We start from the raw sequence: 14865 nt of genomic DNA, 5'->3' as shown, positions 1-14865 counted from the left end.
TCTGTGCTTCCGACAGCATAACCGCTCTTTGTTGGTCATATCTCTCCTTGAGAGAATTCCACCAAACTAGTGGATCTTCTTCCATCAAATATTCCGACTTTAAGTCCGGATGGAGATGGTGACTTAAGACTTAAAGTTGTATATTTGGCTCCCGCGGGGATTTCACCGGCGCCTTCAATGGGTGTGATGATAGTGGAACCGAGTTTATGACTTTCAAGGGCTATCTTTACATCCATAGCCCATGGTAAATAGTTACTACCATCTATTTGAAGTTCATGAAATTCACGATGCATGACGCCAGCCATTTCCTGCATGGTATTATCATGCATAATTTAGTTTTACTATGAGAGTAAAATATAAGTAACAACAAATGCTTCGATGAAGAAAAACTTTCAAGTATGGCTGATGCTTTATACTTATATGTGTAGATCTTCTTTTATGTATATGGAACTTTGAAGATAGTCACCATTGCGGTGTAGATCTCACAGTAATGGAGAGCATAATCTGGTTTTGACCAGTAGATGTTCATATGCCCATTACCTATGTGTGATACTACATTTTACAAAAACACTTTGAAGGTAGTCATCTTGTCAAAAGACTGGATGTAGTCCTCACAGCAAGACTGGATAATTTGCAAATTATGCAGTAGATCACACAATTGCCTTGTGATTTGCAAATATTCAAGGTAGTCACATCAATTCGCATATTGAGGAGAGCACCCGAAGATTGTCATTTTACCAAAAGAATGGAGGCAAAATTTAGATCTTTGAGTGATGAGGATAATGTGCAAAGTGCAGTAGATGCCTCATCTACCTTGTGATCCCAAAATTTGAATTATAAAAATAAATAATTGTACTTAAGAATAGGGATGAAAATGGAGTGGAAACTTTCCGCTTTTCCGGAGGAAAAATGGAAACGGAGAGGAAATATGAAAGTGGAAATGGAAATTTTCAAAACGAAACAAAAATGAAAATTTTAATGTGAAAACGAAAACAAAAACGGAAGAGTGTTTTCCGATGGAACATAGGTGGAAATGGAACTTTCCGTTTCCATGAATATGGAATTCCCTATGTTTACTATAGGCCTACGGATGCTTTGTAGCCCAACCACCAAATAACACACAATGACACGATGAGCATAATGGAACATTTGAGGCCCAACTTATACTACCATATATGTACTCAGCTAGACCCTATACACAATTGTCATGTACTAATACAATACTAGGATATGTTGCTAACATAATGAAATTATTTTGTAGACATGTTAGCAATTTATTAATTTTTGTTGTTGTGTGTATTACTCTATGATTCCAGGGGTTTTAAAGTTCCGGTCAACGCCCACTTCTATTTCTCTATCCGCTTTGTATTCGCTCCGTGTTTGTTTCCGGTAGTATCTGTTTCCGTATTCATTTCCATGGTTTTTGTATTCGTTTCCACTTCTGCAAAACAATATGAAAGCAAATGTGATAGCACTCAGTTCCATCCGTTTCCGCTCCATTTTCATCCCTACTTAAGAATTACATATTCTAAAAAAATGAAAAATGTTGAGGCAATCATATAGAATATGTACACATAGTGTGAAACTTTATTTTAGACGATACATAGTCTAAATATATACAAACTTACAATACAATAGTGACAAAATATAAACTGAGGTTCTTCAAATACAATAATATACCATACTGAAAAAAACGGGCTGCTATGCAATATATTGATGCTACGGACTGTTTCCTCACGGAAATGCCACAACACCAGCAACCACTTTATTGGGATTTTTTTTCTTCGGATGATGGCCTGTAGGCCTATTTGGGAGGAAAAAGGCCTGGGCTGGCCCAGCACTGACAAAGAGAGAGGATAAGGGAGAGTGCTCGCACGAGGGTTTCCCTCACGGCACCGCCTCTCCCGTTTTCCCCATCTCCTCTAGATCTGGAGCCACACCACGCCGGCCCTCCTCTCCCGTTTTCCCCTCCTCGCTCGATCTGCAGCACAACACCACTCCACGCCGGCCCTCCACTCCCATGGCGGTCCTCCTCTCGATCTGGTGCTCCTCGCGCAGCCGCAAGGCTCCCGCCGCTGCTGCTCTCCCGGGGGGCGGTGAAGCCAAGGGCCGCCGGTGACCACGCAAGGCTCCTCCTGCTGCTGCTCTCCCCGGGGGCACCGGTGAGGCCGAGGGTCGCAGGCGACCACGCGCCTCGGAGTGCAAGTCGGTTCGGTGCCATGGCCGTGGTGAACTTCCGCAGGATGCGACGCGCCTCTGGTGGAGGTGTGGGAGGAAGGGAAGGTGCTGAAGGCGATGGAGGTGTCACCGGTGATGGAGGAGATGGCAGTGTCAACGAGGAGCCCTGTCCTTCGATCTCCTCCTCTTCCACCTTGATCTTCATGTTCAGATCGGGGAGGGTGGACTTGCCATGGATTTCCTCTGCAGGCGGCGTCGGGGACGGGAGGTTCGGGACGGGACCGTATCCACGAGGGAAGAAGTGCTCCGGCAGTTTGTCCGACGGCGTCGGTGACGGCAGCCGCGGTGGTGCGCCCATACGCGCTGCGCACGGCTGGTGCTGCAGGCAGTACAGGGGTAGTGGGGGCGGCACGAGATATGGGAGCATCTCCTGTTCTCCGAGAAACGGAGCCGATGGCCCTGCAACCAACCACTCCATCGGAGGGATGGGGGAAGGTAGTTGGTGGAGTTCCCGGTCCGATCTCGTTGGCGGCGGCCGGAGCCGAAGGCCCGGCCTGGTGCACTGGGTGGTTGCCATGGTGTGCATCTTCACGACGACGGTTCTGGCGGTTGTTGCCGGGGAAAAAGCGGCGACGTGGGCCGCTCCTTACACCAAGGCCATGACGGTGATGTGCGGCACGTGGGCCAGGAGTGCGGGAAAGGCGACGACTCTCTCTTTGGATAAAGCGAGCGACAGCAATAGCCAGCGATTACAGGTTTCTTTCTGCCATGACCTACCTTTTCTTGTCCTTCCCGTGATGGCTCTGTGTCTCTTTCAGCAGAGGCAGTGCTGATAACGTGTAAAGAGTGAAAGTAAAAGTGTTTGTGCGAATGATTTTTTCTTTCGTTGAACTGATTATTTATACAAGGATTAGGGACGCATTAAAGAGGCGTCTATATAAAGAGGCGCCCGTACAGACGGATGCGTTAGTACGATGCTTGGAAACTAATTAACTGACTAATTACACATTAATGACGGTTCGCTAATGACCGTCTAGATTTGTCGGTTCGTAACAACAACAATGAGCAGGTCGGGAGCGACGGTGACCAGGAAGCTGGCCATCGCCTCACTAGCCACACGAACAGAGAAGCCCAAGTCATCGGTCTTCAACGACCAGCCGCTCCGGCGGGGCACAAAAGAAGTAGGAAAGGAGGGAGGAGACGCCCTCAGCGGAGAAACACCCATCGGCGAATGGCACGGACACCCGAAGGTGTCGGGTTCCGCCAGTGTAGGGAACTCCGTGATGTCGAAAGGGACACCCGAGAGGAAGGAGGAGAGGACACGGGAACGGAAGGCGATACCTGGACGTGGCACAGCGGAGGCAGCATTAAAAAGAATCACGGGTGATACATATAAAGGACCAGGTGGCCGAGATATAGGGGGTATTTGTTTCCAGGGACTTTTTGGTGTAGGGACTAAAAAAAGTCCCAAAAAGTCCCATGTGAAACAAATAGGAGGGACTTTTAGGGACTAAAAGGGGGTATTTGGGCTATTTGAAGAAGTCCCTATGAGAGGGTCTTTTTGGGACTTTTTGGCACGTTTTCCAACAATACCCCTACTTTTAGCATGTCATTTAATAACTACTACTACATTACTAAGGGTAACATGGTCTTTTTGCATGTCATTTAATGACCTCTAGTCCCTATTTAGTCCCTGGAAACAAACGGATAGGGACTAGGGACTTTTAAGTTGGGACTAAAAAGTCCCGGGACTTCTAAAACAAACAGGGCCATAGACCCGTCGTATCGCATATACGTACATAAATATATAGACAAACAAGGTTGGCAATGGTATGTGGAATACCGTGAAGCCACTGCCCCTCGTCAATACCATCAAATCTATTATTGATATTTACTTTCGTAGGGTACAATATTTGATATTATAAATAGTTTTTGGGAAATGTTTACCGACAGCGCGTCGGCCGAACTCTTCGGCCAGTCCTACGCGCGTTGTACGATTCCACGCATGGGATCCCCTTTCTTTTTTTGCTGCGAGGCGTCATTTTTGCAGCAACTGTTATCCTTTTTTGTTACTATCGACACGGTTTTTGCTGTAACCGTTGATGATTTTTGCTACATTTTGTCCACTAAAGAAATCGCATCCATGTTTAGTTGCAATCCCAGCTTGTCGGATTTTTGTTGCTACGATAAGTGTTAGTTTTTGCTACAACCTTTATTTTTTTGCTACAACCGTTCACTAAAAAAGTTGCATACACGTTCATTAGAGTTTCAACCCGAGTTCACTCGATTGTTTTGATACGGTCTACATTTTATTTCGCTAACACACATCATCAGCATCGTTTTTTTCTACAACCACGTTGATATTTTTTTACTACAACCATATTTTTGTTGCATCCGTGACCGAAATTTGCTACATCGTGATCGAAATTTGCTGCATCGAGGATTTTTGTTGCATGGACAGATCTGACGATCAATACAGATCCAATCTAGCGGATCGGACGGCCCGCGTGGCCGGCGCGCCGGCTTAGAGCACTGCCCATATATTTTTTTACAATATTGACCAAAGTTTACAAAGTTTGATTTTAAAAATAACTGCTTAATTTTTCTAAACGATTTTAATATTTGATATTATAAAAAATGATTTACTTTTATTATGTTATAAAAATATGCACACTGTCGTTAGCACTGCACACTAGTAGAGACGAACGAACTTGAGCAGAACAGCATAAAAGAGGCCAAACCGTCACCCAAGTGGAAGGAGGAAGAGAACTATTTGCCTTCACCAACTTCACTTTCCCCCGCCAATTCTCTGCCCCTTGCTGATACGTGACCCTCGCTCTCCCCAGCTGTCGCTACAACCTTTATTTACAGCTTCTTCGCCTCCGCCGTCCAGGCATCTCTCCACCATTGCTTTTTCCGCCATTTTAACCCCGCACACCTCCTCTTCACTCGTACTGTTATAGTATTATTCCCTCCAATCCGTTCCGTTCCACCGGTACGCTACGCACCCTCCCGGGCTGTCCGTACTGCGCCGCCGCCGGCTGGTCTGGTCCTCAGCTCGCATCTCGGGGACATGTCGAAGGTTCGTGCCAGGATTCTGGGCTCATTCCTTGGGATCTTGCTTTAGAATCCAAAACGTGTTGCTTTTATCTGCCCCTTTTGATCTTTGCTCGTCGTCCGTATCCCCCGTTTCGAGCTCTGGCCCGTATGTGATGATCACGCTAGCTGTTTGGTCTTGCTGCAGAAAATTGTGGTGAAGCTGGAGCTGAACAGCGGCAAGGATAAGCAGAAGGCCATGAAGGCCGTGTCGGCGCTCGTCGGTACGACCAGCACTATTTTGTATTTTTGAATGGCTCGTGAGGAACGATAAGAGCTAGCTGAAGCAAGCAAGTAACCGACCTGTGATCTGTCTCGTGTGTGCAGGCATAGACTCGCTGTCGGTGGACATGGCCACCCGCAAGATGACGGTGATCGGCATGGTGGACCCGGTGGACGTGGTGAGCAAGCTGCGCAAGGCGTGGTCGGCGTCCATCGACTCAGTCGGCCCGGCCAAGGAGCCCGAGAAGAAGGACGGGGACGGCAAGAAAGACGGCGCTGACGCCAAGAAGGAAGGCGAGGGGGAGAAGAAGGACGGCGACGGCAAGGACGGGGCCAAGAAGGATGACGGCGAGGCGAAGCCGCCACAGCCGACGGAGCAGCAGCTCGCCGAGCTCATGAACCAGTATAGGTCGGCTTATTCGGCTTACCACAACCCCTACATGAACAACCACTACGTCGTGCAGAGCATGGAGGAGAACCCCAACTCCTGCGCCATCTGCTGAGAAATGCACGGCGTAGTTATGCAGAGTACGTATGGAACAAAGACGCTGCCTGCTCTCTTTTGACGTGTATGCCGTCTCTGTACAGAATGCAGTTATGAGGAAGGAGGACATTCACGTGGAAAACTTTGCTGTATGGGAGAATTATAACTGAAATAATGACATGTGTCAGCAATTTTGTTTTTTTTTCTTTCAAATATGTAGGAGTACTATATATTATGAGTGATTTTTTTGTGAAGAGAGTCTTGGCTCACTGGTTATCCATGCTAGGACCACCTGCTTTGCCCATATTCCGTTGTGTGGTGCTAGACATTCCTCTATAGCTGTCAGATGATTTCCGTTTGTTTGTAGGATTTTCATGGATGGCAGTTCTTGCTTTATATTTCCATGGAGAATAAATATTTTTAAGGTACCTATAAAAGAACGAAAAGGACTGGCAACTACAAAGAAATGTCGCAAGGCTTAGAAAGCTGAGAAGACTTGGTATGAACATCGCTCATGGTTATTTCTATAACACCACACAACGAAATAGGGGCATAACTGTGTAAGTCTAGAAATTAGGGACAAATGTGAGTAATGGGTTTTAGTTAAAAATAAAAATGTAAATGCTTCATAATATCCTAGTATTCGTATTGAAATTGTTGTGTGCATCCTTAGTTGGTGTATACTGCATAGCCTAAAGGAAGTGAAATTCTCTCGAATTGAAAGACATACTTAACACTGCATCGTGTGTTTTCAGCCGTCACATAACCACTCCAGCGTCTTCCTCCACCTCGCCACTGCCACCGCCCAGTTGGAGGTGGCGGCGGGACAATTTTGTCGTCCCCTTCCTTCGTCCCAACCCCTTCTCTCGCGGCACCTTGTCTTGGGAGGCTTGCTTGTCCGTGAGGGTTGGTCGGATCTGATGTGGTCTATGTGTCATTGCCGCTTTGGGAAACAAAGCCCTCACGGATGTCTACCGGCTCAAGGCATGGTTTACTCCTCATGGTGGCATGTTGGGGCCATCGTGTTGTGCTAGATCTAGCCGCCCTTGTGGTGGCTGCAACCTACAATGGTGGAGGCTACCGCCCTTTGGCGGCGTCGTCTCCTCAGCGATGGAGTGTGGCCTTTGCACAAGGTGGCAAGCATGACTGCATAAGTTGGCATTGGAGGTTCCCGACAATGGTGCTCATTATGGTTGTGGTTGGTTGAAGCATGGATCCGGCCCGCGGTGCCTTCGATATGACTAGCGTCATTCGGCAGGTTACAACCCCGACTGTCCATTTGAGCTATGGCTTATGGTGGCAACGAAAGGTCTTGGTGAAGGCTCCTCTCTCCAGATCTTGTGGCTGCAACCGACAGCTTGTACTAGCGAAGTTGCCGAATGCAGCCGGAAGGTTTCTTTGTGGGTTTTGGCGCTCTCTATTTGGCCAGTTTGACTTCAATGGTTAGATGCAACCTATGGACGGCGGCTTGGTGCAGAGGACATGGTTCTACAACAGTGGCGGTGGGACCCTATAGCATATAGCTGCTTGGATCATGGAAAGTGGCGGCGACAACACATGATTGACTCTAATTTGGTGGTGCTTCTCTAGTACTTGGTCTTGGGCTCAGTGATGAAACTCTAGGTCTAGTACGAGTTTGTTATACCTACGTAATGGCAAAGTGTTTGCGTTATTATCTGGTTGATCGAAGGCATTGCTCAGATATGCTCATACTTGTTCTTCAAGGTGAAAACCTACAAGCTGACTTTTGTTGGTTGGATCCGGTGAGAACAGCTCTTGAACGTCGTTCTCTTAGTGAAGGCGTTGATGTTGAAGAACTTTTTCCGTTATCCTTGTGGTATCAAGGGATGGTCAGTGCGAATATGGTCATAGTTATAGTTTATCGATTGTTGTTCTGACCGCTTCAGTTAGTTCTCTCTTGCTTGGGCATAATTTCGGTCTTGTATGACTTTGTTTTTTATTGGCATGTATATTTGTGTGTACTCGTTAGTGCTGGTTGTGTGCATCCTAATGTTATAGATGCTGGATGTGTGCTTATTATGTTTGTATCCCTTGATGCTTCATTTTAAATCAAAAATTTATCATTTGTTCAAAAATATAATATTATGATTGAAAATATGCGCCATGCATGTGTGTAAGGATCCACTGATCTTCGGTTTGCGGCTTCAAACTGCAAAATGAATTACTATCATGTTTTCTGCTGAGAGGTTAGTATCACGCTAACAGTTGTATACTCGAACGATGCACAAATTTTTACTCTGTTTGTTCTAAATTATGGAGTTTTAACTTTTCCTCAAAGTCAAACTTATATAATTTCGTTCAAGTTTAAAGAATAATATATTAGTATCTATGGTACCAAATTAGTTTTATTAGATTTACCATAGGTTATTTTTTCATGTTATATACATTTGACGTTCTAAATATTACCATATCTTACATTTTATCAGAATTATAAAGTTTATCTTAGGAACTCTTTTTTCTAATGTCATCTTGCTAAACCAGTCATGTTACATCTTACAGTTTGATATTCGAATCTTATAATAACACGTAATGCCAACCAAGAAAGAGTTATAGCTGACCTCTCCACCTATGACATAAGAGCAAGAATGTATGTTGGTAATGAAGACAAAGAAACAAAACGAAGATATCTTAAGAAGAAGCCACTAGGAACAAACTGCCAAGCCGACACTGTTGACACATCTCAGTCGTGGATAAGCATAGCTAGTATTCTAGATTTAATTAATGTTCAAGAACTTCATCATTGGACAGGAGATGCTGATCAAATTGGACATCATATCAGCAGCCAATACCTTTCGCCCAGGATTGGTCCAATAGAATTAACCACGTCCAAGTAGCACTAGACTACTATCAGTGACCGAATGTACCATTTGGCACACTTATTTGGACCCAAATTCACAGTGGTCACTTACACACATGTATACGCAATGACCTAGTTGAAAGTTACCCTTCGTAACCATAGTACTACAAACCATAGTACAAACAGCAAAAACCAGGGACTGCCAGCAGCAATAAGCCAAGCCATACTCAACTACTGCTTTCCAAGGGAAGCGACATAAATCCATGAGATCACCTATTCTGGAAGCATCAGGTCGGATGCATTTTCTTTTTGAGCTAAGAACCGTGGAACAATTGTTCTACTACGGTATTTTTCATATATATGTATAAAGCAGTTAAATATTTACAAGTACAAAGCATCTAAAAAGAAAACGTTTAACCAATTCCAGCCGAGAAACATTGAGAAACAAGATGAAATTCTTAAATCAGGGCAGCAACATCACTGACTTGTGGCAACTAGTTCTCGAGGCAGTCTGCATTCCTCTTTTTAACTCTGTGATCCTGAAGTCACATGTCATTTCCGTGCATCCAAATGTTCTAGCAGCCTGAAACAGAAACATACATGTCAATATGGGCAGGTAACTTGCTGCATGCAAAGGAAACTTCATAAAAAATTCAGAGTCCCCTGAAATAAAAGCCATTTGTGCAGGGAACTAGGCATGGCATTCAGAAGTTGCAGGTCATAGGAATGTTTTAACGAAAGCCATTTGTCCTACTGGAATAAAATGTTATGTGCTCCGTCGAGTCGATCACGACGTGTCAGGCGTGTGAGGCCGGTAAGCTCTGTACAATGGAGCATAGTGCGCGGATAAGCACTGATCAGCAAAATCCTCTGAAGAAAAATTCAGGAAGGATACTACAAATGCGTGACTGTTGTTCAGATTTTTTTTTAAGAAGGAGGAAACGAGCCTCCGGCCTCTGCATCAATCGATGCATGCAGCCATATTATTAAATATCCAAAGTAACAAAATAGTTCGAGATAAGTCTGAAAGCCGAAAATAAAATGAATCTGAAACTAAACTAACTCTTAAGAACTAGCCACATCCGGCGTAACTAATAGCAGATTACGATGCCTACACACCTAGTCTATTAGTAGCACGCCATTCAAACCGGTTGAAGATAACCCGTGCGGCCATCTCCCATCGGTTGCACCCAGTAACCATAAGCTCCCTGTTGTCCGCAGGACTGACTAATGACCACGTACGGATCCAGGACGTTGCTCGGAATATGACCTGCAAAAAATTGTTAAATTTCTTACCATTAAAGATTATGTCGTTTCTGGTATTCCATATAGCCCACAAAAGAGCACATATCCCTATTCTAATAAGTTTAGATACTTTAACGTCCACTCCATTGAGCCACGTTGTAAAAATTGAATTGATACACGTAGGTGGGGTCACATTAAAAGCTATATGGAAAGTGCGCCAAAGTAGTTTTGCGAGAGGACAGTCCAAGAACAAGTGTCTGATTGTTTCATGTTGATCACAATAACAGCAATTCGATCTACCTCTCCAACTACGCTTAATTAAATTATCTTTGGTTAATACCACACCTTTGTGTAAAAACCACATAAACTTTTTAATCTTTAACGACACTTTAATATCCCAAATATGCAACGATCTAGCTAAGGGTCCTGAATTAACCAGATCAGTGTACATGGACTTAACTGAAAATACCCCATTGACAGTTAAAATCCATCGAACGTTGTCTGAATGATCTGATAGTTGTACCTGCATAAGTCTTCTTACCAGATGCATCCATGCCTCCCAACGTGCTCCTACTAGAGCTCGCCTGAAGTGCATATTTATATGTATCGATTGTAAGACAGTGGACACATAGTCCTGCTTATGTTGCGTAATATATTGTAGAGCATGGGATATTGTAAAGCAAGTGGTGTATCCCCAAGCCAAGTATCTTCCCGAAATCTTGTTGAGGTACCATTCCTACAATAAATTTCACCCTTTGAAAGAAATTAATCTTTGCCCTCATTAACCCTTTCCAGAAAGGTGAGTCACTGGGTCTAATTGTAGCTTGAGCTAGAGTTCTTGAGGTTAGATACTTATTTCTTAAAATTTGAATCCACATACCCTTTGTCTTTGTGGAAATTTTACACAACCATTTGCTAAGCAAGCATTTGTTCTTTACTTCTAAATTTTCAATTCCCAAACCCCCCTGGTCTTTGGGTCTACAAATCATATCCCAACGTGCTAGTCTATATTTTTTTCTTATTCTCATCAGTTTGCCAAAAGAAACGAGATCTGTAAAAATCCAGTCTTTTCCGTACCCCTATAGGTATCTCGAAAAAAGACAAAAGTAACATGGGTAGACTTGTTAAAACAGAGTTTATTAAAACCAACCTGCCTTCATATGACATAAGCTTGCCCTTCCAGCAACTTAGTTTCTTTTCAAATCTTTCTTCAATACATTTCCATTCTTTAATTGTTAACCGTCTGTGATGAATAGGGATCCCAAGATAGCTAAAAGTTAGAGAACCCATCTCACAACCAAATAGCTGTCGATAAGCGTCTTGCTCTTCTCTTGCCTTCCTAAAGCATAAGAGTTCACTTTTGTTAAAATTAATTTTCAACCCCGATAGTTGTTCAAACAAACATAATATTAATTTGATATTCCTCGCTTTCTCCATATCATGTTCCATGAAAATGATTGTATCATCCGCATATTGTAGAATGGACACACCTCCATCTACCAGATGTGGAATGAGACCACCTATTTGTCCTTTCTCTTTGGCTCTTTCAATGAGTATTGTCAACATACTTGCTACTATATTAAACAATATTGGAGACATTGAATCCCCCTGTCTTAACCCCTTATGTGTTTGAAAGAAATTAGCAATGTCGTCATTAACTTTAACTCCGACACTCCCCTTATGAATGAAAGTGTCAACCTGCTGTCTCCACTTTTCATTGAACCCTTTCATACGTAAGGCTTGTTGAAGAAAGGACCACTTAACTTTATCATAAGCCTTTTTGAAATCCACTTTAAAGATAACCCCGTCTAGTTTCTTTGTGTGAATTTCATGAAGCGTTTCGTGCAAAACAACAACACCCTCCAAAATGTGTCGCCCAGGCATGAACGCTGACTGTGTTGGTTGGACAACTGAATCAGCTATCTTCGTTAATATATTGGTGGCTGTCTTAGTAAAAATCTTGAAGCTGACATTGAGTAAACAGATAGGTCTAAATTGTTGGATGCGCATGGCATCCACCTTTTTGGCAACAACATTATTGTTCCAAAGTTAAGGTGGAATAACTGTAGCCGACCATTGAATAAATCATCAAATATAGCCATTAGATCCCCCTTAATAACATGCCAGCACTTTTTATAAAATTCTGCAGGGAACCCATCTGGTCCCGGTGCTTTATTGTGTTTCATTTGTACTATTGCATCATACACCTCTTTCTCTGTGAATCTAGCTGATAAAACCTCATTCTTCTGTTCATTTAGTTGAGGAATATCCTGAACATTTGTTTCATCCAAAGAGATCATCGTCTCATCTGGTGCACCAAAAAGACTCCTATAATATTCTGAGATATATACCTTTAAGTTTTCATTACCTATTATAGTTCCCTCATCTTGCTCTAGCTGAGTAATTATCTTCTTTCGATGTTTGCCATTTGCAATCATGTGAAAGAACTTAGTATTATCATCCCCATGAACCACCTTCATTACCTTAGCTCTTAGTGCCCATTTCATCTCCTCTTCTCTCAATAATTTTTGCAATCTAATCTCAGCATCCATTTTAATATTCCTATCAATAAGATTTAGCTGCGCTGACTCAGCTTTGACGTCAAGTTCATCAATCAGCTTCGTTAGTCTTTCTTTTTCTTTCTTATAAATAGCACTTTGATTTTTCGGCCATCCTCTAAGGAATCGGCACAAATTTCTGATTTTGTTTTGCCAAATTTCCACACTGGTGGATCCACCTAAGTCTATAGCCCATTCCTTTGTAATTAGATCCATGAACCCTTCTCTTTCAAACCAACTTAGTTCGAATGAGAAGACATTCTTGTTGCCCCTATGATTGGCCTCCCCTGAGTCAACTAGAAGAGGTGTGTGATCTGAGATTGCCCTCTGTAACGCTTGTACAGTGACTAATGGGTATTTCTGCTCCCACTCAACACTAGTAAGAACCCGATCCAACTTCTCATATGTTGGTATCGGTAGTGAATTTGCCCAAGTGTATTGTCTGCCAGAAAGATGAATCTCCCTTAAATTAAGACTCTCAATAACCATATTAAACATCGTTGACCATCTTGTGTCAAGATTGTCATTATTTTTTTCATTCTGTCTACGAATAATATTAAAATCTCCCCCCACCATAATTGGTAATGTTTCATCTCCATAGATTCTCACTAGATCTGCAAGAAAATCAGGTTTGAGCTCCAATTGTGCCTCCCCATATACAGCCACTAGAGCCCACTTAAAACCATCAACTTTCGACCTTACACGAAATTTGACGGAGAACTCACCATAGACCACACTCATCACCTCTAAAGTCTCGCATTTAACCCCAAGTAAGATCCCACCGGATCTTCCCCTTGGTGGTAGACAATGCCAATCAAAATCTACCCCTCCTGATAAACTATTTAAAAATTGAGTTGTGAAATTATCTCTCCCAGTTTCTTGTAATGCCATGAAATCCAGATTATATTGTATCGATGCTTCTCTAAGGAACCTTTTTTTAGCCAAGTCCGCCAGACCTCTGCTATTCCAAAAAATTCCTTTCATAATTCATCATGAAATTTTTTCAGTGTTTCTGAATCCAGACACTAACCAAACTACCTACGAATGATTAGCGCGCAAGACTGCTTGAGTGTCACTCAGATTTTCTTTTCTTTTTTGAAACGGAGGCAAAAAGATTTGTCTCGTCTCATTAAATAAAAGGAGGAGAAACAAAGTATGTTTGTTACATGACCACAAAGGTCTAAACAAAAACATAAAGGGGTCACTCTTCCCGTAAAATGTTTTCCTGAAATTTTGCCCCTGCAAGCACCCAGAGTTTCGCCTCCACCTTGATGGACCCAATAACGTGTGAGGGTAAGGAGACCTTGTTGCGAAGAACTCTCGCATTCGTGTCATTCCAAAGCGCCCAACACATTAACATCTTCAAAGAATAGGCCTTCCTGTTGACTCCTACCATCCCATATTGTTTGTTCCACCACCTTGCCATCGATGAAAGAGCAGACCAGGAATTGACCTGAGATTGCATCCCTGGCCATGCATAGATCGCATCCTAAATCCTAGCAGAGTTGTTGTTTCTTGTTTTCTTTTGCACAACTAACAAAGACCACAATTTGGCCAACCCCTCAGAGATAGTCTATCTGCCCTCCACACATGATCTTGCAGGATAAGCCATGAGAAAAATCTGATTTTTGGTGGAGCCCATACTTTCTAGACCATCCTTGGCATGTTCAACTTTATCAATCATGCGGATTGCATTCTCTATGGCGGCAGAGTAGCACCCATCCAGAGCGAATTTCCATCGAATGACATCATTAGTTCTGACCATCGGTTGCACCTCCTGGACCTTGGTCCATAAGTTGAAAAATTGTTGAATGACGTCAACAGAAAGGCGGTCCTGCATTTTGATATAGCTGACCCAATCATTGTTCACCAAAGCCTTGGAGACACTTGATTTAGTGCATTTGGAGATGGCGAAGATGCCTGGTGCAATGTCCTTCGGCTTTTGCCATTGTAACCAAGGGGCAAACCAGAAACTTGTCAACCCCCCGTCTCCCATAGTAATTGTCGTTGCCGCATTGAAAAGATCATTGTCTTTGTCATCGCATGGGATGTTGAAACTAACCCACGCCCTATGTGGATCGGTCCACTGAAACCATAACCAACGTAGCGTGAGAGCCCTGGCAAATTTGTCAACGTCGAGAATACCCAAACCATCCAGATTGGTTGGTTTGCATACTAATTTCCAATTGACCTTGCATTGGCCACTCGTAACCTTATCCGTACCCGCCCACGGAAAGGCTCTTTGGATCTTAGTGACACCTTCT

At 43.4% G+C, this 14865-nt stretch overlaps 1 protein-coding gene across 1 annotated transcript; it reads left to right on the top strand.

Moving 5' to 3' along the window:
• The first annotated feature begins 4947 nt into the window (after positions 1-4947).
• On the top strand, positions 4948-6186 carry LOC123410787 (heavy metal-associated isoprenylated plant protein 39-like). The gene is made up of 3 exons (XM_045103729.1): positions 4948-5260; positions 5423-5498; positions 5602-6186. The coding sequence occupies exons 1-3, from the start codon at positions 5252-5254 to the stop codon at positions 5997-5999; spliced, it is 483 nt and encodes a 160-aa protein (XP_044959664.1). The 5' UTR covers positions 4948-5251; the 3' UTR covers positions 6000-6186.
• The last annotated feature ends 8679 nt before the right edge of the window (positions 6187-14865 follow it).

The sequence above is a fragment of the Hordeum vulgare genome, chromosome 1H (assembly GCF_904849725.1).
Source record: "Hordeum vulgare subsp. vulgare chromosome 1H, MorexV3_pseudomolecules_assembly, whole genome shotgun sequence".
Taxonomy (NCBI): domain Eukaryota; kingdom Viridiplantae; phylum Streptophyta; class Magnoliopsida; order Poales; family Poaceae; genus Hordeum; species Hordeum vulgare.
The sequence above is the reverse complement of the archived record's forward strand: the minus strand, read 5'-3'. Positions and strand labels throughout refer to the sequence as shown.